Source organism: Gymnoscopelus microlampas (genome assembly GCF_963454915.1).
Source record: "Gymnoscopelus microlampas genome assembly, chromosome: 6".
Taxonomy (NCBI): domain Eukaryota; kingdom Metazoa; phylum Chordata; class Actinopteri; order Myctophiformes; family Myctophidae; genus Gymnoscopelus; species Gymnoscopelus microlampas.
The window spans coordinates 44,335,272-44,355,471 of record NC_139943.1 but is presented as its reverse complement, the minus strand read 5'-3'; the positions used below and the strand labels follow the sequence as shown (position 1 = coordinate 44,355,471).

The window sequence follows — 20,200 nt, the reverse complement described above, 5'->3', positions numbered from 1 at the left end:
TCTACTTCTATGCGTCTCTTGATAAAATTTTCATTCCATAATGTAATCATGATAATACAATTTGACGTATCAATGATAAAAACTTCCTTTTTCCATAGTGCTACATTGTCTCTAGTTCGGAGAACCTTTATTTCATCGGAGATTTCTGTAACGACACCTATCAAATCAACAGAAGAATCTATTTTCATGTGACGTAAGTCTGAAATTAAAACAAAACTAAATGTTTGTCCGGGAACATTTAATTTGGTACTAACGTTAATTGTAGTACTGCGATCTAAACAAATTTCAAATTTATGATCTGTGTAATTAAACTCCTTATTCTTCGTTGAAATTTTCCCGCCAGAAATTACAAATGTACTATCCTGCTTAATTAAATTGAAAAAATGTATACACTGTTCATTAAAAGCAGATATACGTATATTTCCAGTTGCATCGCGTAATTCAAAGTCAAAAACATTGCAATCATTCTTTCCTATCTTCCGCTCTTTAAATTCGGATTTTGCGTAACAGTGTCCCTTAATACTCCAGTTAAGTAATCCCGGTCTCAACTCAGATATGTCATAGAGTTTGGGAATAATAACTCTCTTTTCGTTTCCTGGATTGTCTTCATTTTCACTTTTCCTCTTTGATGAAATACTTTTACTGATGTCTTGCTCCATTACAACTAGTTACTGAACTGAAATATCTCTGATCTGTTCTCATCTGGTGTTGACTCTAATTTATAGCCCGATACTATACGTCATATTTATATTTACCATATAAGGATGATCCTAGGCTATACAGATGTGCCACTTCAAAACTTCACACGTTACTGTTCTTTCCCTGAAAGTGCCCTGAAAAGGATTTTTTTCCTCCCTGTTCTGCCCTTAAAAAGGTACTGTTTTGCCCTTGAAACAAAGTTGTCACTACACACCCCCGTTTTTCCCTTCAACAGACATCCATATACATGAGAACAAAATAATGTGTGTTGAAGAAGGTGTCAGACTCATTATAAGGCGAAAGGTGATTTGAAGAGGTCCTTGACCAGTTACTTCAGATTAATTAGCATCATAAAAGCAGTGATTATCAAAATAATTTAGCATTTTAAATGCCCTTCTTTGTCCCTCTTATTGCATGGGAATCCCCTGAAAATGTACTGTCTTGGCGATGGCAGGACATGTGAAGTTTGACATGGACATGCCAGGGACATGGACATGCCAAGGACCATGTCATGTTGAGTGCTGCAGCCTACTTGGGTATGATTCTACTGTGGGATGTGGACGGTGGTCTGACACAAATAGACACACAGTCGCAAGTAAATACCTTTACTCATCGGAGGACTACATCAAGTCTGGTGCTCTCCTGGCCTGTGGTATTGTGAACTCTTGGCCGTGTGCCCAGTCATCTTGTGTGACATATGTCCTTGTGCCGATTCATCTTGTGTGTGCACATGTTCGTATGCCCACTTATCCGGTGTGCCCTGATGTCTAGAAACTCGTGTGCCCAGATCTCCAGTGTGACCATCTGTAGTAGTTACTGAACTTTAGTAGATACTGAACTGTTCTTTCCCTTAAAGTGCCCTGAAAAGGCATTTTTTTCCTCCCTGTTCTGCACTTAAAAAGGCACTGTTTTGCCCCTGAAAAGAAGTTCTTTTCACTACACACTCATTATGAGGCGAAAGGTGATTTGAAGAGGTCCTTGACCAGTTACTCAGATTAATTAGCATCATAAAAGCAGTGATCATCAAAATAATTCAGCATTTTAAATGCCCTTCTTTGTCCCTCTTATTGTTCATCATCCCCTGAAGATTTACTATCTTGGCGATGGCAGGACATGTGAATCTGAAATGGACATCCCAAGGACATGGACATGCCAAGCACCATGGCATGTTGAGTGCTGCAGCCTACTTGGGTATGATTCTACTGTGGGATGTGGACGGTGGTCTGACACAAATAGACACACAGGCGCAAGTAAATACCTTTACTCATCGGAGGACTACATCAAGTCTGGTGCTCTCCTGCCTGTGGTATTGTGGTACACAGGCGCAAGTAAATACCAAGTAAATCATCAAGTCTGGTGGTCTCCTGCCCTGTGGAGCCCTTTGCCCTGCCCTGTCCAGTGTGAGCATCTGACCACCGATGTGGACGGTGGTCTGACACAAATAGACACACAGTCGCAAGTAAATACCTTTACTCATCGGAGGACTACATCAAGTCTGGTGCGTCTCAGAGCAGAGCGGAGCAGAGCGTCTCAGAGCAGAGCGTCTCAGAGCGGAGCATCTCAGAGCAGAGCGTCTCAGAGCGTCTCAGAGCAGAGCGTCTCAGAGCGGAGCAGTCCCAGAGCGGAGCGTCTCAGAGCAGAGCGTCTCAGAGCGGAGCGGAGCAGAGCGTCTCAGAGCGGAGCAGTCTCAGAGCGGAGCGTCTCAGAGCGGAGCGGAGCAGAGCGTCTCAGATCAGAGCGTCTCAGAGCAGAGCGGAGCGTCTCAGAGCAGAGCGTCTCAGAGCAGAGCGGAGCTGAGCGGAGCATCTCAGAGCGGAGCGTCTCAGAGCGGAGTGGAGCAGAGCGTCTCAGAGCGAAGCATCTCAGAGTGGAGCGGAGCAGAGCGTCTCAGAGCGGAGCGGAGCAGAGCGTCTCAGAGCAGAGCGTCTCAGAGCAGAGCGGAGCGGAGCGTCTCAGAGCAGAGCGTCTCAGAGTGGAGCGGAGCAGAGCCTCTCAGAGCGGAGCGTCTCAGAGCAGAGCGTCTCAGAGCGGAGCAGAGCGTCTCAGAGCGGAGCGTCTCAGAGCGGAGCGTCTCAGAGCGTCTCAGAGCGGAGCGGAGCAGAGCGTCTCAGAGCAGAGCGGAGCATCTCAGAGCGGAGCGGAGCAGAGCGTCTCAGAGCGGAGCGTCTCAGAGCAGAGCGGAGCGTCTCAGAGCGGAGCGGAGCAGAGCGTCTCAGAGCGGAGCGGAGCAGAGCGTCTCAGAGCGGAGCGTCTCAGAGCAGAGCGTCTCAGAGCGGAGCGTCTCAGAGCGGAGCGTCTCAGAGCAGAGCGTCTCAGAGCAGAGCAGTCTCAGAGCAGAGCAGTCTCAGAGCGGAGCGGAGCAGAGCGGAGCGTCTCAGAGCGGAGCGGAGCAGAGCGTCTCAGAGCAGAGCGGAGCAGAGCGTCTCAGAGCAGAGCGTCTCAGAGCGGAGCGTCTCAGAGCAGAGCGTCTCAGAGCGGAGCAGTCTCAGAGCGGAGCGTCTCAGAGCGGAGCGTCTCAGAGCGGAGCGGAGCAGAGCGTCTCAGATCAGAGCGTCTCAGAGCAGAGCGGAGCGTCTCAGAGCGGAGCGTCTCAGAGCAGAGCGTCTCAGAGCGGAGCGGAGCGGAGCAGAGCGTCTCAGAGCGGAGCGTCTCAGAGCGGAGCGTCTCAGAGCGGAGTGGAGCAGAGCATCTCAGAGCGTCTCAGAGCGGAGCGGAGCAGAGCGTCTCAGAGCGGAGCGTCTCAGAGCAGAGCGTCTCAGAGCAGAGCGGAGCGGAGCGTCTCAGAGCAGAGCGTCTCAGAGTGGAGCGGAGCAGAGCGTCTCAGAGCGGAGCGTCTCAGAGCAGAGCGTCTCAGTCTCAGATCAGAGCGTCTCAGAGCAGAGCGGAGCGTCTCAGAGCGGAGCGTCTCAGAGCGGAGCGGAGCAGAGCGTCTCAGAGCGGAGCGTCTCAGAGCGGAGCGTCTCAGAGCGGAGTGGAGCAGAGCATCTCAGAGCGTCTCAGAGCGGAGCGGAGCAGAGCGTCTCAGAGCGGAGCGTCTCAGAGCAGAGCGTCTCAGAGCAGAGCGGAGCGGAGCGTCTCAGAGCAGAGCGTCTCAGAGTGGAGCGGAGCAGAGCGTCTCAGATCGGAGCAGAGCAGAGCGTCTCAGAGCGGAGCGTCTCAGAGCGTCTCATCCGGTGTGCCTGATGTCTAGAAACTCGTGTGCCCAGATGTCCAGTGTGAGCATCTGACCTTATCTGCATTAAACGTTAGTCATCAATGTGAATTAATATATTTTACAATGTATATATATCATCTTTCTTTCTATTCATGACATAATAGTGATGTCATCAATCCTATGCCTATTTGTTCATGCCAGTGCCGAAGCTTAATTTGATTGGTTTGACTTCACGTGACATATGTGCATAGTGCCTATAAAATACTAGGACGATGGCGGATGAGACTATATATATATATATAATAATTATATCTCTGTATATATATATAACTAATATACTACTATATAACTAATATACTACTATATAACTAATATACTACTATATAACTAATATACTTACTATATAACTAATATACTACTATATAACTAATATACTACTATATAACTAATATACTTACTATATAACTAATATACTACTATATAACTAATATACTACTATATAACTAATACACTACTATATAACTAATACACTACTATATAACTAATATACTTACTATATAACTAATACACTACTATATAACTAATATACTACTATATAACTAATATACTACTATATAACTAATATACTACTATATAACTAATATACTTACTATATAACTAATATACTACTATATAACTAATATACTACTATATAACTAATATACTACTATATAACTAATATTCTACTATATAACTAATATACTAGTATATAACTAATACACTACTATATAACTAATACACTACTATATAACTAATATACTACTATATAACTAATATACTACTATATAACTAATATACTACTATATAACTAATATTCTACTATATAACTAATATACTAGTATATAACTAATACACTACTATATAACTAATACACTACTATATAACTAATATACTACTATATAACTAATATGCTACTATATAACTAATATACTACTATATAACTAATACACTACTATAAAACTAATATACTACTATATAACTAATATACTACTATATAACTAATATACTTACTATATAACTAATATACTACTATATAACTAATATACTTACTATATAACTAATATACTACTATATAACTAATATACTAGTATATAACTAATACACTAGTATATAACTAATACACTACTATATAACTAATATACTACTATATAACTAATATACTACTATATAACTAATATACTTACTATATAACTAATATACTACTATATAACTAATATACTACTATATAACTAATATACTACTATATAACTAATATTCTACTATATAACTAATATACTAGTATATAACTAATACACTATATAACTAATACACTACTATATAACTAATATACTACTATATAACTAATATACTACTATATAACTAATATACTACTATATAACTAATACACTACTATATAACTAATACACTACTATAAAACTAATACACTACTATATAACTAATACACTACTATATAACTAATATACTACTATATAACTAATATACTACTATATAACTAATATACTTACTATATAACTAATATACTTACTATATAACTAATATACTACTATATAACTAATATACTTACTATATAACTAATATACTACTATATAACTAATATACTACTATATAACTAATATACTAGTATATAACTAATACACTACTATATAACTAATACACTACTATATAACTAATACACTACTATATAACTAATACACTACTATATAACTAATATACTACTATATAACTAATACACTACTATATAACTAATATACTACTATATAACTAATACACTACTATATAACTAATATACTACTATATAACTAATACACTACTATATAACTAATACACTACTATATAACTAATATACTACTATATAACTAATATACTACTATATAACTAATACACTACTATATAACTAATATACTACTATATAACTAATACACTACTATATAACTAATATACTACTATATAACTAATATAGTACTATATAACTAATATACTTACTATATAACTAATATACTACTATATAACTAATATACTACTATATAACTAATATACTACTATATAACTAATACACTACTATATAACTAATATAGTACTATATAACTAATATACTTACTATATAACTAATATACTACTATATAACTAATATACTACTATATAACTAATATACGTTGTGTATATGTTGTGTACTCCTTTCGACATGACGACCCTGAATACAGTACTTGCGCTGCTTCACAGGCGCAAGTAATTCCCCAGGGGTTGCACAATATATATATATATATATATATATATATATAGAGAGAGAGAGAGAGAGAGAGAGAGAGAGAGAGAGAGAGAGAGAGAGAGAGAGAGAGAGAGAGAGAGAGAGAGAGAGAGAGAGATGAATATGTGTGAATCCTCTCGTAATGGCAAGGATATCTGCCTGGATAAGAAAGGTAAGAGTGAATCAATCTTCTGACTAATCCCTCATTGAGAAGAGGGGTGGATAAGGTATGGAGGGGCCTCTCCTACACAGGAGAGGTGCAGAGAAAGGTGGAGCAATAGCAATTATAGCTAGTGGTGGCAGAGAAAATCCCCCGTTTTCATCTGATCAGAGAGCAGCAGCAGCTGAGTTACTGCACAGCCTTTTTGCATGCAGGGAGTTATGAACAAATAAGACCACGCTGCTATTGCTCTGTGAAATAAACAAGGAGAAGGACAATCTGGAAGAAAGCTGGACTTCCTTTTGTTGATCAAAAGGTGATGTGAATCAACGGCAGGAGGGTGGTCCTGTGTACAGTATATGATGGAGATACAGAGCTGATCCGTCTACAATTTGACCAGGAAAGCATCTGTGTCATTTTAGATTTTCGCTATATAGGAATCCGCTCCCCGGAGTTTCTTTTATTTCCCACGTCGCAGGTCCATGGACTGTCAATACGGACCCCCAGCTGCGGCTCAAGATTGTGACTGCGGACCGGGCCTCTCCATGGAGCACGACCGTGGATTTCTACTACACTGCACTATACCACTATACTATATATACTGTATATTATCTTAATATTCTTATATTATACCATTATATACTACATACACATTATTGCTGTACTATATTATACTATCATATATACCATATATTACACTATTATATGTGCTACTATTGTTACTGTTACTACCTGCACTGTATCTCTCTCTGTCTCTGTCTCTGTCTCTGTCTCTGTCTGTCTCTCTCTCTCTCTCTCTCTCCCTCTCTCTCTCCTCTTTCCCCCGACACGGTCGAGGCAGAAGGCCGCCACCCTAGATCCTAGCCTGACGTTTCTTCCAGTTAAGAGGGAGTTTTTCGTTGCCACTGTCACAAAAAATTGCTTGTTCAGGGTGGGATTGTCGGGTCTCTTCTCTACATGTAAAGTGTCTTGAGACAACTTGTTGTGATTTGACACTTTAATAAAATTGAATTGAATTGAATTGAATAGGAACATAAGATTTTCAGAAAACTCTTACGATTAGAACAGGGGTTTAGAACAGTGGTTCTCAAGGGAAAAAGTTTGAATAATTGAGAATCTTTTCTCTTCTGGGGGTCCCTGGCACAAAACATTTTCAAATGGGGGTCCGCGGTCAAATATATATATCATTTTGGGGGTCCTTGACTAGGGCATTAACAGAATAATCGAATATTCGAAAACCACATTCAACGACTGTACATCAAAGCCGATTATTCGGAGAACCAAAAAAAGTGGCTTTTCTACAGCAGACACCAGAGTTCAGCTGTGAACTCTGGTGTTGGTAGTTTTCCTAATCCATTCATGGTTGATTGTTGTTAAATCATTTCATACTGTATGTGAGGTTTAGGGCTGTCCCCTGAAAGTCGACGCGTCGGGCGAGGAGCCTGACGTCGACTCACATTCCTTGAGTCGAGCTGTCAATGCCATTGGCCAAAAAAAAAAAAATATATTCGAATAGTTATAGGTCGAATAAGTCGAATGCTAAAAATCACTATTCGTGAATGCCCTATCCTTGACACGAAAAAGTTTGAGGATTTAGAATTTTGTAGAATCGGCCTCAGGTGTTAACACAGCACACAGCCTGGAGACAAAGCCACATTCACTTAACACGCCACACGCTGGTTCAGAAGACTCCTGCCCAGTTCCAATCTGAGCCCTGGGACAACAGGATTTTGTAGTTACCGTATATTCTAAGAATAGAGGTCTGCAACCATGGTCCTGCGGGACACATGGTGCTGGATATTTTCTATCCTATTAGATACAGTAGTTTCCCATCCCAGGCTTCACATCCTGTCACTACGGTACCTGATTAGACAGCTGAAATGACAAGGACGCCAGGTGTACGCAATTAACTTCCTGGTAGGACACAAGTTGTACAAACTGGAGCCCTACGTTGAAGTTGATGAGAGGACAAGCGTATACAGTAAACACTATTTTTGAATGACTGCAACTGTTGTCAAATAATCAGCATTGTCTTTTGATATGCACACTACAGTATATCATTTTATTGAGGTATTTAAAGAGGACAGATGACTGGCAATGAGCTCCATGGAGCCAACCACAGCTGTTAAGGGAAGCAAGCTAAACCCATATCAGCAGGTAGCGTTATAGTCAAAGTAATGATAATCCCTGCAGGTCAGACCTTTCGATTCATTTCATGCGGTAATGCGAATTAGAGCGATATTAACATCACATTAAGCTACTTACTTTGCTAAATATCAGTCAGTGTCTCAGTAGGTGTTTGACAGGCTTTCCCTAATTGATAGCCTCACAATGAAACCCATACTGCCCAGTCAGAAACGTACTCTGTGCTCTTTAGATACCTTAATATATTTATATTGTGTGCACATAGGAAAACGATGCGCAGATCAGAAAATGTGCAAATTTCCTTTCAGAGCCGGAGACGCCATCAGACCCCCAACATATAAATATGATACACCCCCATTTCAAATCATATTGTTGCAACTCATCCAGCTACTAAACAATCGCTCTAAAGCAGCCAAGTGGCCAAGAGAGGTGTGCAACAGGGACGGCACAAGAGCAGAAGTGCCTTTCCCTTCTTCAACCAATAGCCTCCTCCCTAACACAAGAGTGCTTTGAATCCCATCAGCTCAAGGGGGATATACGCCACTCAACATGGCAGGGTCACCTGCACTTGCACTTGGGAGAAAAAGGGATATCCAAACCTGATATCCTTTCCACTGCCTAGCAGACCAAACTGCCTGAATTTTGGGCAGCTCCAGAGCATGTGTACATGTGTACTAGAGCAGTGGTTCTCAACCTGTGGGTCGGGACCGCCAGGGGGACCCCCACATCATTTTGGGGGGGTCCCCAGATGACAGTGAAGTGACAATTTAAGTTTAAGTTTTTTTAAGTTTTTTAATACCTAAAAAAAAGAGAGAAAAAGACAAGAAAAAATACCATTAATGCATCAAAAGTAATCAAAAACTAGCCTATAAAAACTGGTCAAACATTGGCTAAATTGTCGACTAATATAAGAAAGAGGCAAACATTTTGAAAATAGCCGATCTAGATTGTAGATCGGCTATTTTCACAATTCTTATCTGTGGAACCGAGTCAAACAAAAAATGTAATGCCTCAACTCCTACAATTCCAAGTGCTTGTCAGGGTGCACACATTTCAAATATGATTATTTTGGGGGTCGTGGCCTGAAAAGGTTGAGAACCACTGTACTAGAGGGCCAGCATCAATCAAACCCACCCTATGTGCAGCCTAGATGGTGTCTAATATATTCTATGAAGGATTTTTAAATGAAATAATCTTGTACCCAGTTCTCTTGACATATCTTTCCCTTTTCTGAGAATCTTTAACCAACATGGTTATATAAAAGCCTCATGACAATTTAGGATTGTTATGTCATTCAACTTTAACCCATCTGCTTCAGGTCTTAATGGGTTAAAAGGAACTGTTGTTAGAGATCCAAATGTTTTCTGCAACAGATGTCTCAGTTGCAGGTACTGCAGGAGTTGATTGTGTGGTGTGCCAAATTCCTGTTTCAGTACAAATTATGTAATTGTACCATCCTGACACAAATCTCCCTAAACTGTGACTCCCTCCACATGCAGCCTTCACCCAGTAGCTGACAGTAAAATGACTCTGGAAGTCCAAGAGCTAAATCTGCTCACGCTTGTCTTGCCAGCCTCTGTCTTAAGAAGCACTCACAATAGCACTTAAAATAAAGAATAGATAAGTGAACCCCTGCACCGTATGTACATACTGTAATGACCCTAACAGATACACTCCCAATGTATCCTCCGGTTGTCAATTACATGGACATCTTACACAATACAGCACTGTATTTTTTTCTACATGTGTTCATTCATTGTGTTATAAGGTAACCAATAACCATTGGTAATTTAACATTGCATCACTTACTTTCCCGGGGCTGTTTGTGTTAGCATTATATTACAGAGAATTGGCAATAACTAAATTAGGGGGGGGAAACAAAAACAAACAGACAATAAAACAACAACCCCAAAACAAATTAAAATGTTGATTAAAACATTTAATATAATAAAAAATGCTATAGAAGTAACATTTAATCAGACTAAAGTCTCCAATAGATCAACCTGGCATTTCATAAAAGCCTGGTGTAAGTGGGCGGAAACAATGTGAAGGCTCGGAGCAGCTCTGCATTTCAGACTGACACACGCTGGCATTTAGAGAGAATTTGCATCACAACGCAAACCATAAGTTGCTTCAGTACCCCCGCTCCCTGCGATCCAATCTTAGCTAGAGGAGAGGGGGCACTCACCCTCTCCATGTACGAAATGTCAGTGTGAGAGGAAGTTAGGGGGGGGGGGGGGGGGTATGGAGAGTGAGAGAGAGAGATGAAAATGGGTTAAACAGAAGATTAGGGAAGATAACCTTGAAGTACATGTTACTGTAACAGTGTAACTGAAGCACGAGAACATACTGTACATGCAGCCACACATGTGTACGCAAAATATGCATGCATACAGTATATACTGTATATACACCCATTTGTGGATGCTCAAACATACAGACACTCCCACAACTATGTTATCCACTTAAACCATACAGTATATGTATGGCAGTGGTTCTCAAACTTTTTCATGTCAAGGACCCCCACATTGACACTTATTACCCCGCAGACCCCCATTTGAAAAGATAAGCCAGGGACCCCCATAAGAGATGATTTGTACGGCTCTCTAGCAGTGATTCTCAACCATTTTAATTTCAAGGACCCCCAGTTTGACATGCATTTAGGCTGGCTACCCATGTAATGATATTTATATCTCTGGTACCCCAATTTATTTTGTAAAATCAATGTTCATTTAACTCTGAGAGTGTACAAATGGAACCCTAACGGGTCCATTTGGTTACAGACCCATAAGGGTTCCTTTGGTTCCTAACTATCATTTAGCTGGGGACCCCCTGGAACTCCCTTAAGGACCCCTGGGGGTCCCCGGACCCCACTTTGAGAACCAAGGATGTATGGTATACTAGCTCCTCTAGTATTTCCCTCTACACCCAGGGGTCTTCAACGTTTTTCAGGCCAAGGGCCCCTTAGCTGAGAGAGAGATGAAGCAGGGACCCCCCCCTACATATACTACTGTAGGTATAAAATTGTGTTGCAAAACTCTTTCATAGATAACTTCATCGACTATCATCATTAACGTTTTATGTTTATTTCAGACATTTAACCAGTTAAACCCTAAATACGCAGTAAACTTGACCTATGGCTCTGTACTTGGTTTGCACCATTTTCCCTCTACACCAAACCTCTTTGCCGAAAATAGCCAATCTACGAGCTTGTAGATCGGCTATTTTTGGCTAATATTCCACAGAATAGGGATATTAGGGTTCAAGTGGTTGAAAAAGTTCTTATCACGCAGACATTTGGTGGCCCCCCTGTAGTAACTCTGAGGACTCCCTAGGGGTCACGGACCCTTGCTCTACACCAAATCTCTCCAAAACGAGGGATTTGGCTCACTAAACGTCCCAAGGACCTCATTGGAAACAAGACCGCAAGGACTTTTATGAACGGACCTTTAAGACAAAGTATTTTAAAAGTAACTGTGCTGTTTTACATTTTTGCCTAATAAAATATTCAATCAATATTCAATCAATCAAGGCGTTGGAGTGTGTAGATCGGCTATTTTCACTGGATGTTCACCCCAGAATAGGAATGATTGGTTTCTAGTAGTTAATCCTAAAATATATATTTTTATATTGGCAGTGACAGCACTGGCACACCGCTACCTTTAGATGGCACCATCCCAAAAGTTGTGCTTTCTGTATAGGCTCTGCATACTAGACAGAGTTTCCCCAACGCTTAAGTGTATGCGCCAAATCAGTTTAGATGTTTAGACACAGATCTGACAGATGTGGTTGTATGTATGTCGGCTGTTGACCGTGTCTGTTACCTGTATGAGGTGAAGTTGTCGTAGGATCCCACAGTGTAGTGTCTGAACAGTCTCTTGGTGCGGTCCTCTCGAGTCTCTGTAGAACAAGATGACACTGATAAAAGCCTTGCACATGTATCCTCTGCGTTATCAATCAAATATCTTTAACCACTTTAACGGAGAGCTTCAGAGCAGAAGTTTTCAACTCCAGTCCACACCCAAATTACTGTCTAGTAGTAGGTTCTCAACTCTTACCCCGGAGAGACTAACAACTAGCTTTCTGTTCAAACAAGTAATCAAATGGTTCCCAACCTACAGTAGAATCCTGTTTTACATTATTAATGTATTAATGTATTGTTAATTGCATTCACTTGATGTGCCAAGTGTGAATTAATCGATTAGGCAGCCGCAAAGTAAATACAGGTCCATCATTTGTACGTGCTCAGAGTTCAGTTAACACTGAAGATTTGATATGACAGTGGACAATGAAAACAGAAGCGCTGTGGATCTCCAGGAATGGAGCTGAAAACCACAGCTTTAGAGGAGAACAGTCAAATCAAGATCAAGAAGTGGGGGATTGATTCTATTAATAATATGACCATATCATATGCTATGTGCTGTTCTAGCATACTTAAACCACAGTATATCCAGAATGTTAGATCTGCCAATGTGTGGCACTGTTGCACCGTGTTCGTGTTGTTGTCTATGAACTCCTTGAAATGATACTATAGAAAAAACTAACTGATAGCTTCTCTTTTTTCTTTTGATAGAATAGCAGACACAGCAGTACATTTGAATACGATGGAAGCTGCATACTGGTTTTTATTTTATTTTTATTTAGTGGCTTATTAAAAAAAAAGTGCAGCAGTAACTGTAGACCTTTTTCAAATAAGTTTTTCAAAATGGCAAAATCACACCATAATGAGCCTTCAAACTGCAGGGTTTCTGTTAGGACAAATGCACTAGGATAGAAACAGTTATGAGCTCAGCAGTGTGTGTGTGTGTGTGTGTGTGTGTGTGTGTGTGTGTGTGTGTGTGTGTGTGTGTGTGTGTGTGTGTGTGCATGCACATGTTTGTAGTTTGTAGTCATACCTGTGCACTGCAAAAAAAACATTGTGTTCATTTAACAAAAATAAAAAATAAATTGTGGTTCTATTTGCTCCAGTGTGTGTGTGTGTGTGTGTGTGTGTGTGTGTGTGTGTGTGTGTGTGTGTGTGTGTGTGTGTGTGTGTGTGTGTGTGTGTGTGTGTGTGTGTGTGTGTGTGTGTGTGTGTGTGCGTGTGTGCGTGTGTGCGTGTGCCCTGTCACTGTGTGGGAGGACTTATCCTGTGGGACTGTGGAGAGGGATCAATGGCCTCTCCCCCACCCACTAATACACACAGCACCTCCACTAAACTGCAATCTGCTGACTACACACCCGAGACCCATTCAGAGCATAGACACTCTTAATTGGGCAACGCTGCATGTTGTGTTTGTGAGCGTGCACGTGCGTGTGTGTATAGTACAGTACAGTACGTGTATGCATGTGCTAGTGAGAGATACACACAGGCGACACAGAACAACAGAACTACAAAGTGACAAAAAACAAGAGAATACAGGAAAGAAAAGAAAAAAAGAAGGGGGAGAGAAGATGAAAATGAGCGCGTTGAGAGACTGACAGCCCACAATTTGCAAGTTCTGAGACACTTTATAGGCACGCGGCAAAAGCAAAAAAAATAAATAATTTCTCCTATTCTTTATTGCTCTCTAAGCAGCATGCCGTTGTGTGTGTGAGTCCTCTCTGAATCTCACAAAATGATTCATTTCGTTGCTGTCGGACAGAAACCTTGTTTCTCCATATTTCAACTTTTTATGTTTTTTTTATTTTTATTAATGCCATACTTCCGTCATGCAAAAGTAGTGAAAATAGCAAATCACAACGTGTCGACATGTGACCTTATAGATCGGCTGTTTTCACTATTTTAATTAAAAAGACATATTAAGGAAAAAGGAACCGTTTTGGACATACAGGGTTTCCACCTGACACCGACGATTTGTTTCACCTTCATTACAAATGCATAGATTTCCCTTTCCTCCCCGGAATCCTGGCCTCCTGCATGCTGGCATCAATCACACCAATTGGACCACATCGGAGAAGTTAGTCGTACCACTGCTGCCCAATGAGCAGGAGGCTCACACTTCAAGTTCAAGTGGACCACATCAGACGGACTGGGAGACAGCTGCAGTGGTGGATAGGCTTTATAAACGTGTGGCGTACAGACCAAACCACTGACTACCACAAGGGTAAGTTAACCCATTAAGGCCTGAGGTTCCGATTCTACCAAATGTCAACAGTTTTCTGAAACACTTATGTTGCTATAATATCAGTGGTTCTCAAACCTTTTCATGTCAAGCACCCCACAAAATTATATATATTTGGCTGCTGACCCCCCCCCCCCCAGAAGAAAGGATTTGAGTTAAAAATGTTTGCTTTAAAAATATGTATATTCAAAGATTTGAACACATTTTTGAATAGACAAGGTATAAAATAATGGTTTAAGTGGTTACACAGATGCGTTCCCGGTTTTAATGGGTTATGAGAGATTTACACAGAATATCAGACTGGAGTACATTTGAATATGATGGAATCTCTGCATGCTGTTTTTCTTTTAAATATCATCTTACTATATATATACTATATAATTGACAAAAGCTCCAAAGTTCGGCCGCGATTCGCAAGCACAGGATCACTGTGCTTGCCTCCAAGACCCGTCACAGACTGTTGATCAGAGCTATGGCTATGTTTTAGGCATCTTACCCAACCTCGATCAGTGATCGGACTCTCGGTTTGATTGATTCTCTGATTCGCCTATCAGACCCTCAGCCTGATCTGGCAGGTTGCCATAGCAACCAGATACAGGAAGTATCCAGTCTGACCTCTTTATCACATGACCGAGGTTGGGATACTCAGGGGTACTCAACAGGCGGACCGCGGTCGGGACACCTCTCTGCGGACCCTGGGAAAATTATAATAAAAAAAAAACAACCTACCCCTAACCCTAAAACCAAAATAAAGTACCAAAAAACGGGGGAAAAAGTACCCGAATCCACCGAAATCCGCGAAAAATGGAGTATAAATTGAGCGACAGCGTGGACGATGAGGACAGCTGGGGGAGGACAGAGAGACAGTGGGAGGGGGAAAGGAGGGAGAGGTGCGAGGAAAAGTTTCCGTCGCTTCAAGCCTCCCCTGAACAGAAGTATAGGATGCCAGAGGTTAGGGCCGCAAAGCAAAGAGGGGAGGGAGGAGAGGAGAGGAGCCGAGAGGAGAGGCCAGAGGGGCCGGACTTCGCATGACGTGTGTGCAGAGTGACTAGGCCAGTGCAGAGTGACTGAGCCAACGAATCTGGCCTAGATGTGAGGGCCGCGAAGCGGCCCTGACATTATTATTATTAGCGGCTCATAAAAAAAGACCTTTTGCAAATTCAGAAAGCGGACCTGTTCAGGTGCAGCGCTGGGCTTAGCAAGGAATGAAAAATGCAGAAAATATGGACTTGGTACAGTACATGCAAGTAATTATTATTCAAGATTTTGAAAATGGCAAAATCATGACATAATGAGCCTTCAAACTGCAGTATTATGTGGGCAATGCACTCTAAGGATAGAAACAGTTTTGAGCTCAGGTTGCACTATGAGTGTGTGTGTGTGTGTGTGTGTGTGTGTGTGTGTGTGTGTGTGTGTGTGTGTGTGTGTGTGTGTGTGTGTGTGTGTGTGTGTGTGTGTGTGTGTGTGTTCTCAGAATTTTGGTAGATCAGCTATTTTCACTATTCTTTACACAAAATGTCTCCTTTGGGTCTCGAGCTGAAAATATTTGCCAACCCCTGCTTTACACCATACTGTAGGTCGTTTTCCCGAGATTGGTGACAGACGATTATGACATTATTTCATATAATTCTTATTCTTACTTATTCGATCAATTAGGCATTGTTATAAGAATATTGTTGACATCTGAATGACTTCAGTGGAGAAGAGTTGGTAGTTCACATTTCTGCTGCTAGACTGCAGCCAGCACAGGGCTCTAGCAGCAGTTCATTTAAAGATAATAAGATGAGATAAGAGATACAGTAACATGCTCTTCTCTATGAGTAAAGGCTGAGGATTCGGTTGGTTTACATTGTCAAAACAAACAGGCAAGTTCTCCATTTGCACAATCATGCTTCAATAAGCTTTTTTATCGTCATCATCATCGTCATCATCATCATCATCATCATCATCGAAAGCTATGGCTGGATTGGCAGAGTTGTCTGAACACAGAAGGACTGGGTGTGACAACACACGGTAATACAACCAAGAGGGAAATCCTTTAACCCATTAAGACCTGAGGAAAAATATGTTTCCAGATGTATGGGGTGTCTTTGTCAACATAATCGTCTTGTTTTCCCAATAGATGATGTGTTTCACATTTCACGGCAGACAGACAAGTAGTTGCATTTCAGTGACATCACTGTCTTTACGAGCGCCGACTTTGAGGAGGGGAATTCTCAAGTCTACATGCAGATACGACCATGGCCATCCCGACTCCCAGTTCATGTAGGATTATTTAAAAAAAAAAATACAGTTGAATTCAGTGGCTTCTATGGGCTGGGCTCGGGTACACCGTTCTCCCTTACCCCAAGTGATGGCGCTGTCTCAATAGGCTCTATTCACAGCAGCCATATTATGAAGACATTCACAGGTGTTACCAATGATACTAATGAAGGCTCTGTTCCATTTAGTGTAGCACAGTGGTTTCCACGACCCCCATAACTCTGAGAGTGTACAAATGGAACTAAATGGACCTGTACGGGTCCATTTGGTTCCATTTGTACACTCTCAGAGTTACACACCTGTAAGGGGCCATTTGGAAGCCCATGAGGGTCCCTGTACCCCAACTGTAGACCCACTGGCGTTTCCAGTGGGCCAACATGCACAATATTAGCACCCTGACTCTGTTTGACCAGAATGGAACAGAGCCTTCATTAGTATCATTGGTAACACCTGTGAATGTCTTCATAATATGGCTGCTGTGAATAGAGCCTATTGTGGGTGTGAAACTGTAGGCGCCCGTGTGTCTCTATTCCTTCCTGCAATCAGACTTGATGGCTCATGGAGGACACCTGGGCCCGGTGCCTCCAGAGCCTACAGGTTTAGCTCATGCCATTCACTCTAGAGAGAGGCTCCGAGACGACAGACCTGCCAGCACTCTCCCCTCAGTGCTCCATGTTCTTTTGCTTGCTTTAGGTTTGATTTGGCTTTCCATCCACACACCTGCATTACACCATGTTCCACACATCCACACACATTCATACACCACTGGTTTACAGACTCCACACCTCATAGGATCCTTATCTCGTCTGTTCAGTTATGCCATTCATTTACACCGTAGTTGCTTATGTTAGGTTCATTCTTTAACCCATTAAAACCGGGAATGTATCTGTGTAACCACTTAAACCATTAGTTTATACTATGGCTAGTAAAAAATAGAAGATATATTCATCAACATAGCATAAACATACCGTAACACCGAAATACATATCATATCACAAAGCGGATATAGACGGTTTCTGCAACCACTAGGGGTGGCAGTGGCTCAGGAGTGGCCGCTTGGGAATCGGACGTATCCTGGTTCGATCCCTGGCTCCCCCTGGGTTAGTATCCTTGAGCAAGACCCTGAACCCCAACTGCTCCCGATGAGCAGTGCTTTGCATGGTTTCCTCCACATCAGTGTGGGAATGAGTGAATGTAATGCACAATTGTAAAGTTCTTTGGAAGAAGGTGCTATATAAATGCCCCATTTACCATTATTTTACCACACATACTGTGAGAGAGAGAGAGAGAGAGAGAGAGAGAGAATTGCATGAGGTGCAATAGCTGACGATGGCTCATTAGTTGGTGGCCTCAGACTGTGGTCTAATAATAAGGATTTGGAGGGAATGAGACGTTCATTAGACCTAAAATGCTGCATCTGGTGGCAGCTCCACAGATGGAAGGAATGGAGTCAAGATGTCAGTCTCAGAACTTGCGCGCACGCACGCACACGCACACACACACACACACACACACACACACACACACACACACACACACACACACACACACACACACACACACACACACACACACACACACACACACGGAATACAGTATAGGCAGTATATGAGGCAGTAGCATCAAAAGTAGACATTAACATTTGGCTGATATTTCTACGTTTTATTGTGAGCTGCCCCAATTTGCTGAGTTCTTTAACAGGTAGAAAATAAAACCCTATAGACCTTGCAGTTATTTCTGATCAGAAAGAGATGAAAAGTAAAAGAAAAATAGTCCATCAATGCTAGCCACTCCACTGATGATGCTTTCACTTTGAACCTGGAAACGACAGATATCCTCACTACCACAACAGAGGACATTCCGTTCCCACATACAGTAAAGCATTGGTTCTCAAAGTGGGGTCCGGGGACCCCCAGGGTCCTTGGGGGAATACCAGGGGGTCCCTAGCAAGATTTGTTAATAAAGCGTTACAATAATTCTAACCCCTTTATCCATATTTTATACTTTGGCTATTAAAAGAAAAAATCACACCCTGTGTGAAGGTAGCGGCGCCTTTGATACATTTTGTCATTGATATGTGTTTATAATGTGTTTATAGCCATGTGTCACATAAAGCTTGACCAATCACTTTGTTGACGGGTCTGACCAATCAGAACGTTGACGGGTCTGACCAATCAGAACGTTGACGGTGAACACAGACAAAGTCAGGTATAGAGCAGGATCCGCTCTATACCTAAGCCTGACCAATCACTTTGTTGAAGGGTCTGACCAATCAGAACGTTGACGGGTCTGACCAATCAGAACGTTGACGGTGAACACGGACAAAGTCAGGTATAGAGCAGGATCCGCTCTATACCTAAAGGTACCTAAAGGTATAGAGCGGCTAGCGCCGCTAAAAATAGTAGATCTACAAGCTCGTAGCGCGGCACTCGCTTGTAGATCTTCTATTTACGAAAAATCTTGAAAATGTGTGCATTTTTAAAAACTTTTTTTTGAAAGACGGACATTTTTAACACAAATCTTTGATTCTGGGGGTCCCTGGCACAACATATTTTCAGGTGGGGGTCCACGGCCACATACATTTCAATTTGGGGGTCCTAAGCACGAAAAAGTTTGAGAACCACTGCAGTAAAGAAAGGTGTAGATGAGAGGTAATGAGTTTCTGGGTGCAGAGGCGTCATTTCAGAAAAAATAGGGGGTGGCAAAAATAAGTAACCACTTAACCCTTTAAGACCGGGAACGCATCTGTGTCATTTTAAGATTTTTTTGGCTATATAAAAATAGCAGATTAAAGGGTTAAGCCCCATTTCCCAAATATTTTGGGGGATAAAAAAGAAAATGTTCGCTTATATATGTATGGTTGCAGACAAGACAGCGCATTATCTATAACATGTGTCACACATGTCACATGTAGATGGACGGGTGTAGATTGAGATGCACTAAGCGTTGATCTGAAATAAGATAATTCTGCAACAAACAAACAAAAAAGAGTTGGGGGAAAATATGCATAAAATAAGTGAATTTGAGGTTAAATGTGAACACTAGGGGGTGGCAATTACCATCAAATGAGACCCCGAACGACACCCCTGGATAGAAGGTGAAGAAGTTGGGGAAGAGAGAAGAGGCAAGAGGAAAGGAGAGGTGAGAGGAGAGGATGGGTTTAGAGACGTGTGTGTGCGTGAACGCGTGCGTGTGTAAAGAAAGAAAGAAGGCAGGAAGGCAGGCAGGAAGGCAAGAAAGAAAGAAAAAAAGAAAGAAAGAAAGAAGAGGTAGCAATAATTAAAGGAGAGGGAGCTTCGTCTATTCCTGCCACACTATAGAGACACACGGCCGGAAGCGGAAGGCCTACAAATTCACGCCCACTTTTGAGATAGCGCAGCTACTCAAGGTCA

General features: G+C 41.7%; 1 protein-coding gene across 1 annotated transcript in view; it reads right to left on the bottom strand.

Annotated features, from left to right (window-relative positions):
* shank3a (SH3 and multiple ankyrin repeat domains 3a) overlaps positions 1–20,200 on the bottom strand; it is a gene marked incomplete at both ends in the record, with an annotated part of 270,098 nt that overhangs the window by 23,581 nt on the left and 226,317 nt on the right. Inside the window, one exon of the mRNA XM_084059359.1 lies at positions 12,267–12,342. Coding sequence (XP_083915485.1) covers positions 12,267–12,342 — 76 coding nt within the window. The remainder of the gene's footprint in view (positions 1–12,266; positions 12,343–20,200) is intronic.